This window comes from Ornithorhynchus anatinus, chromosome 9 (genome assembly GCF_004115215.2).
Source record: "Ornithorhynchus anatinus isolate Pmale09 chromosome 9, mOrnAna1.pri.v4, whole genome shotgun sequence".
Lineage (NCBI taxonomy): Eukaryota > Metazoa > Chordata > Mammalia > Monotremata > Ornithorhynchidae > Ornithorhynchus > Ornithorhynchus anatinus.
Genome location: NC_041736.1, coordinates 174,346 through 194,805, shown reverse-complemented (window position 1 = coordinate 194,805; position 20,460 = coordinate 174,346). Strand labels below are relative to the sequence as shown.

The window sequence follows — 20,460 nt, the reverse complement described above, 5'->3', positions numbered from 1 at the left end:
CCCAACCCACACACTTCACTCCTCTAACACCAACCTACCCACTGAACATCGATCTCATCTTTCTCGCCACCGACCCCTTGCCCACATCTTCCTCTGGCCTGGAACTTCCTCCCCTTTCATATATGACAGACTACCACTCTCCCCATCTTCAAACCCTGCTAAAATCACATCTCTTCCAAGAGGCCTTCTTGACTAACCACTCGTCTCTCCCCTGCCCCCATTTGCCCTCCCTTCTTCTTCATCTATGCACTTGGGCTTGTATCTCTTTAAGCAATTTGATCTTCACCCCGGCCCCATAGCACATATGTACATATCCATCTGTAATTCATTTAAATGTCTGTCTCCCTTTCTAGTCTGTAAGTTCCTGGTGGGGAGGGATCACATCTACCCGCTCTGTTATATTGTACTCTCCCAAGAGCTTAGTACAGTGCTCTGCACACAGTAAGTGCTCAATACCACCGATTGACTGATTAATCTAGAGGAAGCCCAGGGGTCCCTTGGGTCACTCAGGCCAAGATGGGATGAAGGGATCTGCGGGAGCCATCGCTGGCTTGCAGTTTTTGAAATTTCCCCACCGGAAATGCCGCCCTAAAGCCTCAGTCCACAGAGTCGTGGGGCCCAGCTCCCGGCCAGCCAAATGCAGACCAGCCAAATGCAGGACCAGTTTGGCTGCTCAACCAGCTGAGCAGGGTGTGAGCCAGGGAGCTGTGTGGGAGCAGGAGCAGGATCGGGATCTGGGCTTGACAGGGCTGCATGGCCGACTGGGCCTCTGTCTCAAGATGCCCCCACTACTCAGATTGCCCTGTTCCTACCCTTCTCCCCCAGTTTCCTTGGGGAAGACCAGAGACCTCAGAAAGCAGCCCAGGAAATGTGGTTGACCCAAATGCCACCCAGGCACGGGGGATGTCAGATGATCAGTGACACCGTCCTGGGTCAGCCTGGCCGCAGGCTCTCCTCCGCTGAGGGGGCTGCGGGAGAAGAGAGGGGAGCGGAGGAGGGAAGAGAGGACGATGACAGAAGTGAACAGTGCCAACCTCCCGCTCGACACTTCAGAGAGGAACCAGCTCACCTGCCCTATGACGTCAGTCAGCAGCTTCAGGGCCCGAGGGTCATGGACCAGGGAGTCCGTATAGAAGGAGCCCAGGAGTTTCTTCGGGTCCATTTGGCTGTCCTGGGCACACAGGTCCGGGCGTACATTGAACCCATGGGAGATCCGCCCTACGGTGTAGGGAAAAGCTCCCCCTGCCAGGAGGAGAAGCCGGCTGTGTCCTATCTGGAACAGCTGGGCCAGCATGGGGAGATGATCCCAAGCTAGTGGGATACCCCCGGACCCCTAGGCCCACGATGATGGCCCCTGATCTTATCCCAAAGGACCCCATCTAAGCTGAGCTGCATCAGATCTGCTCTTGTTCAGACTCAACTCTTCTCCCAAGGTCCCTCTTTCCATTTTAACGTAAGACTGACCAAGTAAGTTGGATTTTGTAACAAAGTCTTTAGCTTCTGTGTGTTTCCCAAGCATCCAGGAAGGCCTCCTGCCCACAGTATGCACCCAGTGCAGTGCTCTACACATAGTAAGCACCCAGTTCATCTTCCTGCACACAGCAGGTGCCAGTCCTCCCTAATGGTGTTGATAATGTGTTAGTGCTGTTAGCTCAGTAATCTTCTCTAGCTCTGTTTCTCCTTTAGTCCAGCCCAGCTACCCCAGTGTCACTGAACTCTGAGCCCTAACCTGGTCCCTGAGACCCGATTATGGGGAAATCGAGTCAGGGCTGAGTTTCCGACAAGAACTCTACCGCAGGGGGCTGGAAACCAGACTTCCAAAAGCAAACTCATACCTCCATGGGCAAAGCACACTTTGAGTTTAGGAAACTTCTCAAAGACTCCTCCCATGACCATGGAGCAGATGGCTATGGTGGTTTCAGCTGGCATTCCTGGGTAAGACAAAGAGGAGGTGCAAACTGGAAGCATTGGCGAAGTTTCAGACCCCAAGGCCCGTGAGAACACACAGAAGACAGGTCTGGGCTTCTGGGATCAACCATGGAGAGAGGGGAGCCTTGCCTTATGGGTCCTATCCCTGTCCCATCCCCTTCTTTACCTTCCGATCCAGACCTTTTCCATTGACCAACGGTCTGAGCTGAGGCCTATAAGCCTGAAAGGGCAGACAGGGAGCATTTTGCTGCTCTCCAATTTCTCTCAAAAGTCCAGGTCCCCGGGGCCAGGGACCCACCAGAAGACCCAGAACTGCAGACAATACAAACTCCATTCGGATACCATATAGTGCATCAGGCCCAATGACGAGCCAGGGACCTCGATTGCCTTCCTCTCCCTTCCCTGCCCCTTGACACGTGGGCAGTCATGGGGGGGAGGTGAGATAGAATCAATCGATGGGTGACCCCCCGCCCCAATTCATCCCCCAATATCTGAATATTTGCAGCAGATTGGAGATGTGGGGTCAGATTTAGCTTGCTGTTGTTGAATCGGGATGCCAGGGTCAGCAAACCCTAGTGATGCTCGAGCCCGCCTCCTGTCCTGGAGGGGAGTGAGCGGGCTGGTGGCACGTTTTCCGCCAGCCAGACCCACCCACTAGCCAGGGAAGCCAGTACTTGGCCATCCGTCCATCCATCTGCATGTCCCAGGGGTGCACAAAGAGGCTGCAGCCCAGCTCTTCCGCAGCCTGAAAGGGAACAACGCAGGGCGTCACCGTGGCTGCCCCTTCCCTCTTCCCTGCTCTGGCCACCCTCCCCAGTAGCCATGACTATCCCCGACCTCGCACTCCCTCCCCTCCCGGTCATCATCCCTGCCACAGTGTGGATGGCTCATCCGTGGATCGACCCCAAACCCTTCTGGAGCCTGCCGGTCGTTTCCGTCACACGGTTTCCTGTTTTTCTTCTGAATTCTTCTGACGTCAATTTTTCTGCCGAATTTCCCTTCTGAAAAGTTATTTCTAACAACAACCTTCCCGCCTCATTCAGACGTGACCTCAAGTCCTTCCCCCGCCTTAAATCAGAGGCTTAGTGGGAAACAATAGCTCCTTTCCGCCACCGGGGGGCGCCGTTGCCGCAGGGAAAGGAGCGCGGGCCTGGGAGTCGGAGGATCTGGGTTCTAGTCTCTCTTATGCCCTTTGTCTGCTCTAGGACCTGGGGCAAGTCACTTAACCTTTTTTGCGCCTCAGTTCCCTCATCTTCAAAATGGGGATTCAAGACCCCATTGAGAAGCAGCGTGGCTCAGTGGAAAGAGCACGGGCTTTGGAGTCGGAGGTCATGGGTTCGAATCCCGGCTCCACCACTTGTCAGCTGTGTGACTGTGGGCAAGTCACTTAACTTCTCTGTGCCTCAGTTGCCTCATCTGTAAAATGAGGATTAAGACTGTGAGCCCCACGTGGGACAACTTGATTCCCTTGTGTCTACCCCAGCGCTTAGAACAGTGCTCTGCACATAGTAAGCGCTTAATAAATACCAACATTAAGACCTGTTCTCCCTATTTAGAGAAAGCAGCGTGGCTCAGTGGAAAGAGCAAGGGCTGAGGAGTCAGAGGTCATGGGTTCTAATGCCGGCTCCGCCACCTGTCAGCTGTGTGACTTCGGGCAAGTCGCTTGACTTCTCGGTGCCTCAGTTACCTCATCTGTAAAATGGGGATTAAGACTGTGAGCCTCAAGGGCGGCAACCTGATTACCCTGTCAGGCTGAGGAGTCAGAGGTCATGGGTCGAATCCTGGCTCTGCCACTTGTCAGCTGTGTGCCTGTGGGCAAATCACTTAACTTCTCCGTGCCTCAGTTCCCTCATCTATAAAATGTGGGACAACTTGATTCCCCTGTGTCTACCCCAGCGTTTAGAACAGTGCTCTGCACATAGTAAGCGCTTAACAAATACCAACATTATTATTATTATTACCCTGTACCTACCCCAGCGCTTAGAACAGTGCTCGGCACATAATGCTTAACAAATACCAACAGTATTATTATTATTATTATTTAGACTGTGAGTCCCCATGTAGGACCTGATTATCTCGTATCTATCTCAGCACTGAGTAGCACTCGGCACATCGTAAGGGCTTAACCAGTGACATAATTAACAAATAACATTAACTTCTGTTCACCAGAGACCTGATCACCTGCCTGCTCCTTGGATGGGAGCCCTGCTCAGGCTGGGGCTGACCAACTCTGTTATCCTGTTCTCTCCCAAGTGCTTAGTGCAGTGCTGTACACCCAGTTAGCACCCAATAAATATGATTGATTGACTGATTGATTGATTGATCAGTCCGAGCTTGGCCTGAAGAAGATGGAACTGAGCCTGTCCTGACCCCACCCCCTCTGAGACTAAGCGGACTGCTCAGGTCCCCCTTCACACCTGCTCAGGCGTTGCCTGCGTGGACCGCTGGGAATGGCAGGGTGGGAGGGAGCTTGGGGCACCCCTCCCCCTTGCTTTCCACAGCCATTGAGTGGCCATGGGAAACAGCAGCCCTTCCAGCCAATGCTCCCTGAGCACATGGATGGGCAGATGGATGGACAAACGGACAAAGGGATGGATAGATAGATGGACAGATGGACAAACGATTGGAAAGAGGGACGGGCAGGTGGGAGGACAGGCCCACGGGACTCACCGCATACACCGGGAACAGCTCTGGGGCATTGAGGTCCCAGTCATTGATGTGGGACCCTATCTGTACACCGGGGAATCGCAGTTCCCGCACACAGCGCCGCAGCTCCTCCACGGCCAGCGCCGGAGCCTGCATGGGCAAGGTCCCCAGGCCAACGAACCTCCTGGGGAACCGGGCCACCGTGGCGGCCAGGTCGTCGTTAAGCAGCCGGCACAGGTCCAAGGTGTCCTGAGGCTGGGCCTGGCCGGGCAGAGAGTCGGGGATGAGAATCCACGTCTGTGATGGGGGGTCGGGGGAGAGGCGGGCCCGGAACCGGAATTCTAAAAAATGACCCTCCAGCTCTTTGGGTTCCCAGACGTCCCCACATGGGCCTGCTCGGCCAGGCAGGAGACTACCCCCACAGGAGGTCCTTCCTCGGCGCTAGCTTAAATCCCTCCTGCTGCAGTCCTGAACTAACGCTGCGCAAAGCATTTCTGTCAGGCAGCTGGGGAGCATTCAGCCTCAGCCCCTGAGGCCCTCCTGAGCTTCCCTAGCCCCTTACCCCAACAAGTTGGGGCCTGCGGATGCTTTCTGGACCAGCAGCTACTGAGACAGATCAACCCACTCGGCTGGCTGGGGCCCAGTAATAACAACAGCGGTTACAGGCCGGAGTCTGGGCTTCCAGTCCTCCCTGGCCTCACAGTCACATATCCACCGGAGGGGGGGCCGGCCCAACCCTCCCAGCAGTGGTGCCAGGCGGTGCCCCAGCATCCCCTCCCTGCCCCCCAACTCTTACCCAGTAGCCAAACATGACTGGCACGGTGGATAGGGCCTGGACAGTTACTCCTGCACCAAGAAGAAAGGATCAAAACTTGCCAGTGGGAACTCCAATCCCTGTGTCCCTCCCATTCAGATTACCTGATGGTTCAGTTTGGGACTATTTCTGTGCCTGGCTCTTCTGAGAGAGTGAAAACTCCTTGTGGACAGAGAACGTCTTATATATCAGCTTAGTACAGTGCATTGCATGCAATGGATGTCTCATTAAATACCATTAGGACTTTTCCCATCCTCCTAAAACCCTTGAGGGTCACTAAAGACATGCACCCAATCTGCCCAGCAAGCTAGCAGCTGAGACAGAAGGAAAGCTAGGCCAATATCTGGTCTGCCAACTATTCCTCTTAGGCTGTAAGCTCCTTATGGGCAGGGAATGTATTGTGCTCTACCAAAGGCTTAGTAAGGTGCTTTGCACACAGTAAGCACTCAGTAAGTACGATTGAATGAATTAACGCATGAATGCTCCTATGGAGTTGGGGATGGTGCATTACACATATACCTGGCCGCGAGGGGGTGAGCTAAGCCACCTCCCTGCCCGGCTCATCCTGGATAGTGGGTGGGGTCATTGGATGATAATAATTATGGTATTTGTTAAGTGTCTACTATGTGCCAGGCACTGTACTAAGCACATGGGAGGTATAAGCAAATCAGGTTGGACAAGGTCCCTGTCCCTCATAAGGCTCACAGTCTTAATCCCCATTTTACAGATGAGGTAACTGAGGCACAAAGAAGTGAAGTGATTTGCCCAAGGTCACACGGCAGACAAGGGGCAGAGCCAGGATTAGAATTTGAGAAGCAGGGTGGCTTAGTGGAAAGAGCACGGGCTTGGGAGTCTGAGGTCGTGGGTCTTAATCCCGGCTCCGCCACTAGTCATCTGTGTGACTTTGGGCAAGTCACTTAACTTCTCTGTTTCTCAGTGACCTCATCTGTAAAATGGGGATTAAGGCCGTGAGCCCCACATAGGACAACCTGATTACCTTGTATCTACCCCAGAACTTGGGACAGTGCTTGGCACATAGTAAGCGCTCAACAAATACCAAGAAAAAACTCATGTCCTTCTAACTCCCAGGCCTGTGCTCTGGATAAATATAAGAAATCAATCAATATACAGAGCCGGTGGCTGTTGGGGAAGCATGACAGAAGAGACCTCCAGGAGAAGGTGGCTTTTCAGAGGGATTTATTGTGGAGAGGGATGTGATCCAGACAGTAAGCTTCTTGTGGGCAGGGAATGTGTCTACCAACTCTTACTGTATTATATTGAGGGAAGCAGTGTGGCCTATAGGAAAGAGCATAGGTCTGGGAGTCAAAGGTTCTGAGTTCTAATCCCAACTCTGCTACTTGCCTACTCTGTGACCTTGGGCAAATCACTTAACTTCTCTGTGCCTCAATTACCTCATCTGTAAAATGGGGATGAAGACTGTGAGCCCCAGACAACCTGATTACTTTGTATCTACCCTACTGCTTAGAACAGTGCTTGGCACATAGTAAGCACTTAACAAATACCATCATCATTATTATTATAATTGTTACTTGGCACACAGTAAGCACCTAATCAGTATCATTGTGATTATTACTTTCCCGAGTGCTTAGTGCAGTGCTCTACACAAAATAAGCACTCACTAAATATCAATGATTGATTGATCCGGCAAATTTAAAAGGGATGGAGTTCCCCACAGGAGAGGGTATGAGCTGGTGGTCAGAGGTCTAGTGAGAAGGTGAGCTGGGAGTAGCAGAGTATGAGCTGGGCTTATAGTGGGTGAAGAATGCGGAAAGGTAAAGTTACAGCTAGTGGACAGTCTAGACACCAAGCAAAGGTCAGTAGTTTCTGCTTAATGTGGAGAGAAATGGGTAGTTATTGGGGGTTTTTTTGAGGAGGAGGAACTCTGTCCTGTGTGACATTTTAGCAAGATGTCTCAGGCAGATGAATGTAGTACAGTGCTCTGCGCACAGTGAGTGCTTAATAGGTACCACTGATTAATTAACAGAATGGACTGAAGAGGGAAGAGGCTGGAGGCAGGGAAGCTGATGCAGCCAGGATGTGAGTAGAGGTTGAAGCATAGTGATGGCCATCAAAGTGGAGAGGAGGGAGCAGATCTGGGAAGTGTAGAGGAAAAGCAGGCAGGATTTAGACACAGATGGAACGTGGGAGGTGAAAGACCGTGAGGAGTCAAAAATGACACCAAGGTTGCAGGCTTCTTCGGTTGGGGGGGGAGAGAAGTGTTGTCAAATGAAATGGGAGAGTTAGGAGGAGCAGGAGTAGGTTTAGGAGGGCAGATGAGTTCAGTTTTTCATATCGATATGACTAATGTACCAGGAGTCATCCATGTGGAAGTGTCCCAGAAGCAGGAGGAAATGTGAGATTATATATCAATGAATCCATCAGCCAATAGCATTTTTGAGCATCTCCTGTGTGCAGAATAGTCTATGAAGAACTCAGACAAGTACAGTAGAAAAGACATGATCCCCACCCTCAAGGAGTTTATAGTCTAGCAGGAGAGAGACAAAATGATTTACAAATAGGAGCAAGAAGTGCAAAAGTGCTATGGGAGGTCAAGAATGCATAAAAGTTGAAACAGTGCAAAAGTTCTCAGATGATAGTAGGAAGAAGAAAAATGAACTGAGGAAAGCCTCCAGGAGAAGGTGAAGTTCCAGGAGGCCTTCAAGATAGGAAGTGCTGAGGTCTGGCAGATTGGAAGGGGCCAAATAATTCCAGGCAGGAGAAAGGGTGTGAGCCAGGAGTTGGGCAGGGGAGAATGAGGCCCAGTGAGGCAGTGGGTTTAGGAGGAATGTAGAGTGTGAGCCGGGGTGCAAAGGTAGTAGTGAGGGTGAATAGGTAGGGGGAGAGGGTCAGAGGTGAGGAGGTGGAGAGGAATGGAGGAGTGAAGAGACTTGTGCAGAATGATATTTTGGAAAGAGGATCTGTGCGGCAGAGTCAAGTAGAGACTGGGGAGGGTGGTGGTGGTGTCAACTGAGGTGGGAAAGTCAGGTGGAAGAGAGGATTTAAGAAGGAAGATGAGCAGTGGGGGATTCAACATATTGAGTTTGAGGTGCTGGCAGGAACCCCACATGAAGATGATTTGCAGGCAGCAGGAACTGCGAGATTACAAATTGCAGAGGCAAGGGATGAAGTGGGGGTTAGGGGACAGGGGTTGGTCTGGTGAAGCAGGACTGCAAATCATCTGCATAGATTCATTCATTCAATAGCATTTATTGAGCCCTTACTATGAGCAGAGCACTGTACTAAGCGCTTGGAATGAACAAGTCGGCAACAGATAGAGACAGTCCCTGCCGTTTGACGGGCTTACAGTCTAATCGGGGGAGACAGACAGACAAGAACAATGGCAATAGGAGCTAGAGTTGAGAGGGAGGGTGTGCTCCCAGACCCCATCCCTGCCTGCCCCCCAGGGGTTCCTTGAGCCCCTCCCATGGCCGTCCCCAGGCCCTTCCACACTCAGTCCCCTTCCCCACCCCCTCCCCCCAGGTGATGGGTCCTGCAGCTACCTCTTACACAGCTGGGGCCCAGGGCAATGCTCTGACCCTGCCGCCCACCCCCACCCCGCCTTCCCCTGGGCTGAACGGGGCAGTTGGCACTGGAGGGCCCAGAGGGGTCCTGGGGAATGAAAGTACCTGATCGATCCATCTCTCGGATTCGGACTTCGGGGTCCCAGCAGTTCTCCTGCACGACTCGGAAGACTTTCCCATCTTTCATCATCTTGGCTTCTCCCTGGGCAGAAAGTCCAGTTGGCCAACTGGGCCCGGAGCCCAGGCCTGCTCCTCTGGGGCACCCACCCATCCTCCAGTTTCCATTGTGGAAGACCCAGTTCTGCTTCCCTAAGACCCTGGGTTCTTCAAAGGGCTCCCCCACTGCCTGAAGGGCAAACTGTGGCCCAGAGACATTGCAAAAGTTGCCCCCGGGTGCATGGATGAGTGGGGCTGAGGCAGATAGGAGCCAGTTTTCCCTGGCCCTTCCTTGATCCAGGTGGCCTTCTGGACAAGCCCTACCCCCACCTGCACCCCAACACATACACAAACACACACTCGCACGCATGCACACACACAGACACACACTGTCTGCCTGGGCCAGGAGTGGGTGCTGACCAACTGAGGGAAAAGAGAGGAGGAAGGCGGGAGGTGAGAGGAGGGAGTTGGAAGCCAGGAAGCAGGGGAGGGTGGGGAGAGAAGTGGGAGGAAAGAGGAGGTGGGTGGGAGGAGGGAGGAGTGACCCACCTGACAGTGGTGGTGCAGCTGCACCCATCCCCCATAACCATATCTCTGCAGGAAAGGGAGAGGAAGAGAAAGAACAATAAACTTTAAACATTAAGCCCCATGTGGCTGATGGGGGGGAGGGGGGTAGAGGGAGGTGGGGACAGATAGAGGCAGCTGCCCTGAAGGCAGAATGTCCTTCCCCGCCAGCCCAGCCCTCTGGGCCTAGCAATCCCTGAGGGCACCTGGAAGTCAGGCAGGGAGGGCAACTCCTGTCCCCACTGTCCACGCTTCCCTGCTGCCTGCGGACCTTTGGCCTGCCCCAGGGAGAAGGGAGAGAGTTGAGGCCTCAGCCCCCACCACCAGCCCCCGCCACCAGCCCCTACCACCCCCTGCCACCAGGACCCAGCCCCAGACCTACCTCAACTCCCTTCCCATCTCTCCTTCTACAGCCCACCCCATACGCTCCGCTCCTCTGCCGCTAACCTCCTCACGGTCCCTTGTTCGCGCCCATCCCGCCGCCATCGACCCCTGGCCCACTTCCAACCACTGTCCTGGAATGCCTTCCCTCCTCACAGCCGCCAAACTTCACTCTCTTCCCCTCTTCAAAGCCCTCCTGAGAGCTCACCTCCTCCAGGAGGTCTTCCCAGACTGAGCCCTCCCTTTCCCTCCGCTCCTTCTCCCCTCCCCATTCCCCCTACTCCCTCCCTCTGTTCTTCCCCCTTCCCCTCCCCTCGGCACTTGTGCATATTTGTATATATTATTTATTACTCTGTTTTGTTAATGATGTGTATTTATCTATGATTCTATTTATCTTGATGATATTGATGCCAGACTACTTGTTTTGTTTTGTTTTGTTGTCTGTCTCCCCCATTTAGACTGTGAGCCCAGGGTTGGGCAGGGATTGTCTCTATCTGTTGCCAAGTTGTACGTTCCAAGTGCTTAGTACAGTGCTCTGCACATAGTAAGCGCTCAATAAATACGATTGATTGAATGAATGAATGAACATTCTGCCAGTGAGTGTCTGAAAGTTCAGTCCCCACCCCAACAGAGTCAGTGGGGAACAGTAGGGGATGTTGTGGGCAGGGAATGTGTCTGTTTATTGTTGTATTGACTTCATTCCTGCATTCAATCATATTTATTCAGTGCTTATTGTGTGCAGAGGACTGTACTAAGCGATTGGGTGAGTACAACAATAAACAGTCATATGCCCTGCCCACAGTGAGCTTCCAGTCTGGGAGTAAGCGGGGGACTTCCAAGTGCTTAGTACAGTGTTCTGCACACAGTAAGCAATCAATAAATATGAATGAATGCATGAAGAATGATAATTCTGGTATTTGTTAAGCACTTACTATGTGCCAGGCAGTGTACTAAGCGCTGGGGTGAATACAAGCCAATCAGGTTGGAGGCAGTCCCTGACCCACCTAAGGCTCGCCGTCTCAATCCCCATTTTACAGATGAGGTAACTGAAGGCATAGAGAAGTGAAGTGACTAGTCCAAGGTCACAAGGCAGACAAGTGGTGGAGCTGGGATTAGAACCCACAACCTTTGACTCCCAGGCCTGTGCTCTATCCACTAGGCCATTCTCATTTTCTCTCTCCCTCTCTCTCCCCCACCCCCTCTCCCTCTCCACAAAAGGACACAGACACCTAGAAATACCTTCAAGGAATCACAGTCCCGAGATACTCACCAAGGGCAGTACACACAGGCAAACACAGAGGTAGATATATACATGGCCACTGAAACAAATGGCCACACACCGAATAACCGGACACAAGCCCAAGAGACCTTCCCAGCCCATGAAGCATGCCTGGAGGAGGGACGCTGGCACAGTGCTGCTTCAGGCCAATCCTGCCAGCCCCAAGGGCACCAGGTAGGATTACGGATGTGTCAGAACAATGCTTAGCCTCAGTGGTAGCCTTTTCCAGGAAAACTGGCAGAGGGCAACCTGGTCTCTGCCCCTGCTTGGCTCTTTGCTCTAACCCCCACCCTTTCCTCTGGCCCAGACCCCTCCCTCTCCCTCTCCCAGCCCTCCCCTTGTTGTCATCATAGTTATAATTATAATAATTTTGGTGTTTGATAAGCGCTTACGAGGGGCCAAGCACTGTACTAAGTTCTGAGGAAGACACAAGATATTCAGGCTGGACACAGTCTCTGTCCCACATGGGGCTCACATTCTAAATAGTAGGGAGAAGAGGTATTGAATCCCCATTTTACAGATGAGGAAACTGAGGCACAGACAAGTTAAGTGACTTGCCCAAGGTCACACAGCAGGCCAGTGGTGGAGCTGAGATGAAAACCCAGGCTTTCTGACTCCCAGGCCAGTGGTCTTTCCATCAGGCCAAGTCGCTTCTCAGTGTCCTTCCTCCTGACCCAACTCCTCCTCTTCCCTCCTCCCCCGGCCCTGCCCCTTTAGCTGGCAGAAGGCAATCTGGTCTCTGTCCCTGGCCAGCTCGTCCTGCACTTCCAGCCAACCCCCAGCCCATCCTTGCTGCCACTTCCCCCTGCACACCCATCTTGTCCCATCTCTCCCCCACCCCTGTCTTGTCCCTCCCTCCCTCCCTCTCGCCCTCTTGCCCCCCAATCCAGGGCTAGGAGCCGCACCAAACGAACCTGACCTTCTGGCCCAGGCGGAGCTGGGCACAGTTAATGATTAGCACAGTGAAGCCTGGCTGCCTTGCTTAGCCTAGCCTCTCAGCTCCCCCAGCTCCCCGGGGCTCTCCTTCCCCCACAGCCCCTACCCACCAGCAACCCCATGGGCTCCATGTGAACATGGGGGCCAAGGAGGCTGGCGCACGGGGAGGGGGCCGGTCGCAGCCCGGTTAACCACTCGCTTGACCTCACCATCAGCTAAACCTCCTCCAGAAAGCTTTACCCAGTAGCCCAAGGTCCAGGTTTAACAGAAAGAGCATGGGACCGGCAATCAGGAGACCTAGGTTTTACTCCCTGCTCTACTACTATCACTCAATCAATCAGGGATATTTATTGAGCATTTACTGTGTGTAGAGCACAGTACTAAGTGCTTGGGAGGGTATACTAAGGTAGGTAGAAATGACCCCTGCCCTCAGTGAGCTGTGGAGACACATTAAAATACATTACGGGTAGGGGAGACAACCGAGCATAAAATATAATAATAATAATAATAATGATGGTATTTGTTAAGCACTTACTATGTGCCAAGCACTGTTCTAAGTGCTGGGGTAGATACAAGCTAATCAGATTGTCCCACGTGGGGCTCACAGTTTTCATCCCCATTTTACAGATGAGGTAACTGAGGCACAGAGAAGTTAAGTGACTTGCCTAAAGTCACATAGCTGACAAGTGGTGGAGTCGGAATTAGAACCCACGACCTCCCAAACCTGGGCTCTTTACACTAAGCCATGCTGCTTCTCGATATGTACTTAAGGGCTGTGGGGGTGGAGTGAGCACCAAAGTGCTTAAGAGGCAGTGGCATCATCATCATCCTCATCATTATCAATGGTATTTTTTGAGTGATTACTGTGTGCAGAGCCCTGTATCGAGCACTTGGGAAAGTACAGAGTTGATAGACACGTTCCCTGCCCACAAGGACTTCAAGGCATTGGTGACACAGAAGAGCGGGGAGAAAGTGTGGGGAAATGGGGAAAGTCTGTATGACCTTGAGTGAGTCATTTAACTTCTCTCAGTCTCAGTTTCCTCGTTTGTTAAAATGGGAAAAAGATGCCTGCTCTTTCCCCATTCCCTTAGACTGTGAGTCCAATGTGGTACAGCAACTGCAACTGTTTCTGATTTGATAATCTTTCATCTACCCCAGGGTTTAGCACAGGGCTTGACGTGAAGTAAATGTTTAATGAATACCTTAACTAAGCCCTATTATTATTAACAGTCCCCTTAAGTACATGTATCTAACCCACTGTCACAATTATATGGAGTTTTTATAGAGCTTAGTGGTAGGCATTGATCTACGCCTCTTCCTTTTTATTCACAAATTTACTCATCTGTTTTGTCCTACTCTATGCTCTTTCTAGTATCAGTTGTATCATTCATTCATTCATTCATTCAATAGTATTTATTGAGCGCTTACTATGTGCAGAGCACTGTACTAAGCGCTTGGGATGAACAAGTCGGCAACAGATAGAGACAGTCCCTGCCGTTTGACGGGCTTACAGTCTAATCGGGGGAGACGGACAGACAAGAACAATGGCACTAAACAGCGTCAAGGGGAAGAACATCTCGTAAAAACAATGGCAACTAAATAGAATCAAGGCGATGTACAATTCATTAACAAAATAAATAGGGTAACGAAAATATATATAGTTGAGCGGACGGGTACAGTGCTGTGGGGATGGGAAGGGAGAGGTGGAGGAGCAGAGGGAAAAGGGGAAAATGAGGCTTTAGCTGCGGAGAGGTAAAGGGGGGATGGCAGAGGGAGTAGAGGGGGAAGAGGAGCTCAGTCTGGGAAGGCCTCTTGGAGGAGGTGATTTTTAAGTAAGGTTTTGAAGAGGGAAAGAGAATCAGTTTGGCGGAGGTGAGGAGGGAGGGCGTTCCAGGACCGCGGGAGGACGTGACCCAGGGGTCGACGGCGGGATACAGCGAGACCGAGGGACGGCGAGGAGGTGGGCGGCAGAGGAGCGGAGCGTGCGGGGTGGGCGGTAGAAAGAGAGAAGGGAGGAGAGGTAGGAAGGGGCAAGGTGATGGAGAGCCTCGAAGCCTAGAGTGAGGAGTTTTTGTTTGGAGCGGAGGTCGATAGGCAACCACTGGAGTTGTTTAAGAAGGGGAGTGACATGCCCAGATCGTTTCTGCAGGAAGATGAGCCGGGCAGCGGAGTGAAGAATAGACCGGAGCGAGGCGAGAGAGGAGGAAGGGAGGTCAGAGAGAAGGCTGACACAGTAGTCTAGCCGGGATATAACGAGAGCCCGTAATAGTAAGGTAGCCGTTTGGGTGGAGAGGAAAGGGCGGATCTTGGTGATATTGTAGAGGTGAAACCGGCAGGTCTCGGTAACGGATAGGATGTGTGGGGTGAACGAGAGGGACGAGTCAAGGATGACACCGAGATTGTGGGCCTGAGAGACGGGAAGGATGGTCGTGCCATCCACGGTGATGGAGAAGTCTGGGAGCGGACCGGGCTTGGGAGGGAAGATGAGGGGGGAGAGGACAGGGGCGGAGATGTAGATCTGCGTGTCATCTGCGTAGAGATGGTAGTCAAAGCCGTGAGAGCGGATGAGTTCACCGAGGGAGTGAGTGTAAATGGAGAACAGAAGAGGGCCAAGAACTGACCCTTGAGGAACTCCAACAGTTAAAGGATGGGAGGGGGAGGAGGCTCCAGCGTAGGAGACCGAGAATGATCGGCCAGAGAGGTAAGAGGAGAACCAGGAGAGGACAGAGTCCGTGAAGCCAAGGTGAGATAAGGTATGGAGGAGGAGGGGATGGTCGACAGTGTCAAAGGCAGCAGAGAGGTCAAGGAGGATCAGAATGGAGTAGGAGCCATTGGATTTGGCAAGAAGGAGGTCACGGGTGACCTTAGAGAGAGCAGTCTCGGTAGAGTGGAGGGGACGGAAGCCAGATCGGAGGGGGTCTAGGAGAGAATGGGAGTTAAGGAATTCTAGGCATCGATTGTAGACGACTCGTTCTAAGATTTTGGAAAGGAAGGGTAGTAGGGAGATAGGACGATAACTGGAGGGGGAAGTGGGGTCAAGAGCGGGTTTTTTTTAGGATGGGGGAGACGTGGGCGTGTTTGAAGGCAGAGGGGAAGGAGCCCTTGGAGATTGAGTGGTTAAAAATAGAAGTTAAGGAAGGGAGGAGGGCAGGGGTGATGGTTTTAAGAAGGTGAGAGGGAATGGGGTCCGAGGCGCAGGTGGAGGGGGTGGCACTTGCGAGGAGGGAGGAGATCTCCTCTGAGGATACTGCAGGGAAGGATGGGAAAGTAGGGGAGGGGGTTGTTGGGGGGTAGGGGAGAGGCGGAGGGGTGACTTTGGGGAGCTCAGACCTGATCGTGTTGATTTTCGTGAGGAAATAGGTGGCCAGATCATTAGGGGTGAGAGATGGGGGAGGGGGAGGAACAGGGGGCCTAAGGAGAGAGTTAAAGGTCCGGAACAATCGGCGGGGGTGACGGGCATGGGTGTCGATGAGGGAGGAGAAGAAGCTTTGCCTGGCAGAGGTATCCAGGATCTCCCTATTGCTTCCTATGTGTAAAAAAATTGTGTCTACCTATTTCCCATTTAAATTCAAAGTTCCTTGAGGCCAGGGGCCACATGACTTACTTCTGTACAGTTTTGCATTCACACAGTAGATAATAAATGATAGTCTTGGTTGTTGGATGTCACTGGGGATGCACCAAGTACTCAGCCAAAACTAACGGCAGCCCAGCGCACTCCTCACCCTGCAGCCCAACACATTCAAGACTGTGAGCTCATTGTGGGCAGGGAATGTTTCTGTTTGTTGTTCTGTACTCTCCCAAGCATTTTGTATCCTGCTTTGCACACAGTAAGCACTCAATAAATATGATTGAATGAATGAATGAATCCTGCAGCCTGGCATACTCCTCAGTCCTCACTTTGCAGCTTGGCACACTCAGCCCTCACCTTGCAGCCCTGCACCCTTCTCAGTCTTGCACCCTTCTCAGCCCTCACCCTATAGCCTGGCACACTCCTCAGCCCTCACCCTGCAGCCTGGCACAATCCTCAGTCCTCACCCTGCAGCCTGGCACCCGCCACCCTGCAGTCCCACGCACTCCTCATTCCCCCATCTTCCCGCAGCCTGAAATAACCCCCACCCCTCACCTTGCAGCCTGGTCCAGCCTCCATCTTTCCCCCATATTTTAGTCTAGCCCCCTCCAGGTTGTCTGCCCATCCCCCGCACCCAGAACAGAGTAGGGAGGTGGAGGTGCTTCATCTTAACAGCTCCCCTGTCAGCAAACTCCCCCAAACCACGATGATAAAGAGGATGTTTCTCTCTCTAGTTCTAGTGCATATTAGTAGCTAATGCTAATATGAATCAGTTTCAGAACACAATTTCCAAAGAACAAACCAGTTGAGTAGCCCAGCGTGGCCTAGTGGATAGAGAACGGGCCTAGGAATCAGAAGGACCTGGGTCCTAATCCCACTCCTCCACTTGTCTGCTGTGTGACCTTGGGCAAATCTCTCTGCTTCTCTGTGCTTCAGTTACCTCATCTGTAAAATGGGGATGAAGACTGTGAGCCCCATATGGGACATAGACTTTGTTCAACCTGATTAGCTTGTATCTACCCCAGCACTGAATACAGCGCCTGGCACATAGTAAGTGCTTAACAAATACCATAAACTTAGAAAAAAAAACCTAAATAAAATAAAAGCCCGAGTCCCCTTGGTGTTTCCGGGAACTTGAAAGGGTTAGGTCCTGTGGAATGAGACAAGGCGCGTGAAACCACAGGGCAGTAATTTCTGTTCTAGGCAGATTACTGGTTCCTTCCCCCTCGGGGCCAGCACCTCCCTGGCTCTCTCCCTTGCATCTCCCAAGACTCAATCAGTCAATCAATCAATATTTATCGAGTGCCTACTTTGTGCAGGGCACTGTACTAAGTGCTTGGGAGAGTACAATAGTTGGTAAAACTTGATTCCTGCCCTCAAGGAGCTCACCATTTAACGGAATTACAATCTAACGGACTCCCCGAATTTCCAAGTAGCTTGAGTTTTCCATGTCTCCCTGTGTGTCTCCATTTCTTCCTGCATCTTCCCACATCTCCCTGTGTCTCCCTGCAGGTCTCTGCGTCTCCCTGAGCCTCCCGGCGACTCCCTGCATCGGCCAAGTCTCTCGCATCTCCCATGTCCCCCACATCTCCATCACTTTTCTCAGACAAGCAGCTGGCTGATTGGCTTGCTTTCCACCTCTGTTCTCCTGCTTCTGCCAGGAAAGGGAATGCACACGTGGGCTGGGGTCTCCCCAAAGACCCTCCCTATACATGGATCAGAGTCTCAAAAGATCATCGGTTCCAAGTCCCTCCCGATTCCACGATGTTTCACGGGAGACGGTGCTTTGGAAGAAGGAAGAAAGAAGCCCAGAGACCCTCCTTAGTGACTAGTGGCAGAATCCTGGCAAGGACACACCTTTGAACAAGGAGTACCCAAGGGCTAGGGCAAGAGTGGGATGGGGCTTGATTTCTGGGACTCAGTCTTGGAAAGTCCTATCTCTAACAAGTCCCAGAAACACCCAGGGCACAATAGAGCCTTAGTCATCCCTTGGGGAGTTTCTGTTCATCCTCGGCAGCAGCAGACACAACCACAGCCTGGCCCAAAACAAAGAGCACTAACACTGGAACTGGAGAAGCAGGGACGTAGGGATGGGCGTGGAGCCCACCGAGGAGCTGCTAAGGGTTTACTGCATGGGGGGGAAGGGGGGAGAAGGGGAGGGCAGAGGAGGGCAGAGGAGGTCAGGAGGCTGGGGAAGGGAGGGGTGGGAGGGGGGTGGTACCCATCTCTCTGCTTCTGAAGTCCCTTGGTTGGGTAGGATCTGGAGGTGTGGGGAGGTATTGTAAGGTGACCTCAACAGCTATGTCCTTCCAGCCCTGGCTTCCTGGGGGGTAGGAGGGAAGCGGGCAGGGGTGGGGCTCAGGCACCCAGTGCCATTGGTGGAAGTGATCTGGGCATCTGGGGCACCTGGACTAGGGCCACTTGTGATGGGGACGCCCTCCCATCCCGTGCCAGTCCCCCAGTGTGATCCCAGGGCATTCATTCATTCATTCATTTAATCATATTTACTGAGCGCTTACTGTGTGCAGAGCACTGTAATAAGCGCTTGGAAAGTACACTACAGCAATAAAGAGAGACAATCCCTGCCCACAACCAGCTCATAGTCTAGAGGGCCGAGGCTAGAGCAGAGACTCCTCACGGCACAAGTTCAGTTAGAGAAATAGCATGGCTTAATGGAAAGAGCACGGACTTGGGAGTCAGAGGCCGTGGGTTCTAATCCTGCCTCTGCCACTTGTCTGCTATGTGACCTTGGGCTAGCCATTTAACCTCTCTGGGCCTCAGTTACCTCATCTGTAAAGTGGGGATTAAAAGAGTGAGCCCAAGGGACAACCTGATTACTTTCTATTTACCCCGGTGCTTAAAACAGTACTTGGCACATAGTAAGAGATTAACAAATTTAGAGTTAAGCCCACAGTCGTTTAGACTGTGAGTCCATTGTTGGGCAGGGATTGTCTCTCTCTGATGCCCGAACTGTACATTCCAAGAGTTTAGTATAGTGCTCTGCACATAGTAAGCGCCCAATAAATTAAAAATCCTTACTTAAAAATCACCTCCTCCAAGAGGCCTTCCCAGACTGAGCTCCTCTTCCCCCTCTACTCCCTCTGCCATCCCCCCTTTACCTCTCCGCAGCTAAAGCCTCATTTTCCCCTTTTCCCTCTGCTCCTCCACCTCTCCCTTCCCATCCCCACAGCACTGTACCCGTCCGCTCAACTGTATATATTTTCGTTACCCTATTTATTTTGTTAATGAATTGTACATCGCCTCGATTCTATTTAGTTGCCATCGGTTTTTACGAGATGTTCTTCCCCTTGACGCTGTTTAGTGCCATTGTTCTTGTCTGTCCGTCTCCCCCGATTAGACTGTAAGCCCGTCAAACGGCAGGGACTGTCTCTATCTGTTGCCGACTTGTTCATCCCAAGCGCTTAGTACAGTGCTCTGCACATAGTAAGCGCTCAATAAATACTATTGAATGAATGAATGAATAAATACGATTGAATGGGTTCAATCAGCTCAGCCACTTGTCAGCCATGTGGCTTTGGACAAGTCACTTAATTTCTCTGGGCCTCAGTTACCTCATCTGTAAAATGGGAATTACGACTGTGAGCCCCACGTGGGACAACCTGATCACCTCGTATCCTCCCCAGCACTTAGAACAGTGCTTTGCACATGGTAAGTGCTTAACAAATGCCATCATCATTATTATTATCATGAACAATACCATTATTATTATTTAGCAAAAGCAAGCGTGCATTTAAATATATATATATATATATATAGTTCCAAGGTGCAGAGTCCTGTGCTGAGCACTGGGGAAAGGACGTTGAAGCAGAGGGCTAGGGAAGAGCATGGCTAGCTCCCGGATGTCCTCTGCCTGAAATCCTGCACTGGTGCGGCTCAGACCTGCATCATCTCTTGCAGCCTCCCCACCCTGACCCCCCATCCCCCGACCCCCTCCTGAGTGGACCCAGTATCCCTTCGCCCGAAACCGAGGAGGGGACCCGCTCCCTCCCACCCCGGTCCCTGGAGGGAGACAGAGCTGGTTCGTGGAGTGTGTGTGTGTGTGGGGGGGAGGCCTGGTCCTGTAATAATAATAATAATAATGATGGTGGTATTTGTTAAGCGCTATGTGCAAAGCACCGTTCTAAGCGCTGGGGGGATTGAAGGTGATCAGGTGATCCCCCGTGGGGCTCCGAGTTTTCGGCCCCATTTGACAGATGAGGTCGCTGAGGCCCAGAGAAGTGAAGTGACCGGCCCAAAGTCACCCAGCTGGCAAGCGGCGGAGGCGGGATTTGAACCCACGACCTCTGACTCCCCACCCGGGCTCTTGCCACCGAGCCACGCTGCTGTAGGGGTGGGGGTGCTCGGAGGCAACCAGGGTCGTGGGGTCGTCCCTGGGGGTGGGCGAGTCCCCTCCCCGACCCCCGGGGCAGGGGAAGGGCGGAGGGGGGAAGGGACGGAGTTGGGGGGCGGCCCCGGGGCCCGACCCCCATCCACCCACCCCGCTCCAGACCTCTTTGAGGTCCGGCCACTCCCGGGGGAGGATGTGGCTGTGGATGTCGATCTTCATCTCGGGGGTCGGGGGTCGAGGGTCCGCCGGTCAGCCGGTCCGTCCTCCCTCCGGCCGGTCCGTCCTCCCTCCGGCCGG

At 52.6% G+C, this 20,460-nt stretch overlaps 1 protein-coding gene and 1 long non-coding RNA gene across 4 annotated transcripts in view; one reads left to right on the top strand and one right to left on the bottom strand.

Annotated features, from left to right (window-relative positions):
* Positions 1-17,802, top strand: part of LOC120638596 — a 26,558-nt gene extending 8,756 nt beyond the window's left edge. Inside the window, exon 2 of the long non-coding RNA XR_005660324.1 lies at positions 17,328-17,802. This is a non-coding gene — a long non-coding RNA (uncharacterized LOC120638596). The remainder of the gene's footprint in view (positions 1-17,327) is intronic.
* The window catches only part of ACMSD (aminocarboxymuconate semialdehyde decarboxylase), a 24,617-nt gene extending 4,157 nt beyond the window's left edge, over positions 1-20,460 (bottom strand). Inside the window, exons 1-8 of one of the 3 annotated variants that reach the window (XM_029071827.1) lie at positions 20,314-20,460; positions 9,637-9,681; positions 9,037-9,133; positions 5,372-5,421; positions 4,600-4,836; positions 2,581-2,674; positions 1,836-1,931; positions 1,070-1,242 (exon numbers count right to left, since the gene is read on the bottom strand). In XM_029071827.1, the coding sequence (XP_028927660.1) occupies positions 1,070-1,242; positions 1,836-1,931; positions 2,581-2,674; positions 4,600-4,836; positions 5,372-5,421; positions 9,037-9,133; positions 9,637-9,681; positions 20,314-20,382 (861 nt within the window). In that variant the 5' untranslated portion in view covers positions 20,383-20,460. Of the gene's footprint in view, positions 1-1,069; positions 1,243-1,835; positions 1,932-2,580; positions 2,675-4,599; positions 4,837-5,371; positions 5,422-9,036; positions 9,134-9,636; positions 9,682-20,313 lie in introns of those variants that run through there. The other 2 variants (XM_029071828.1, XM_029071829.1) reach the window with 2 other exon arrangements.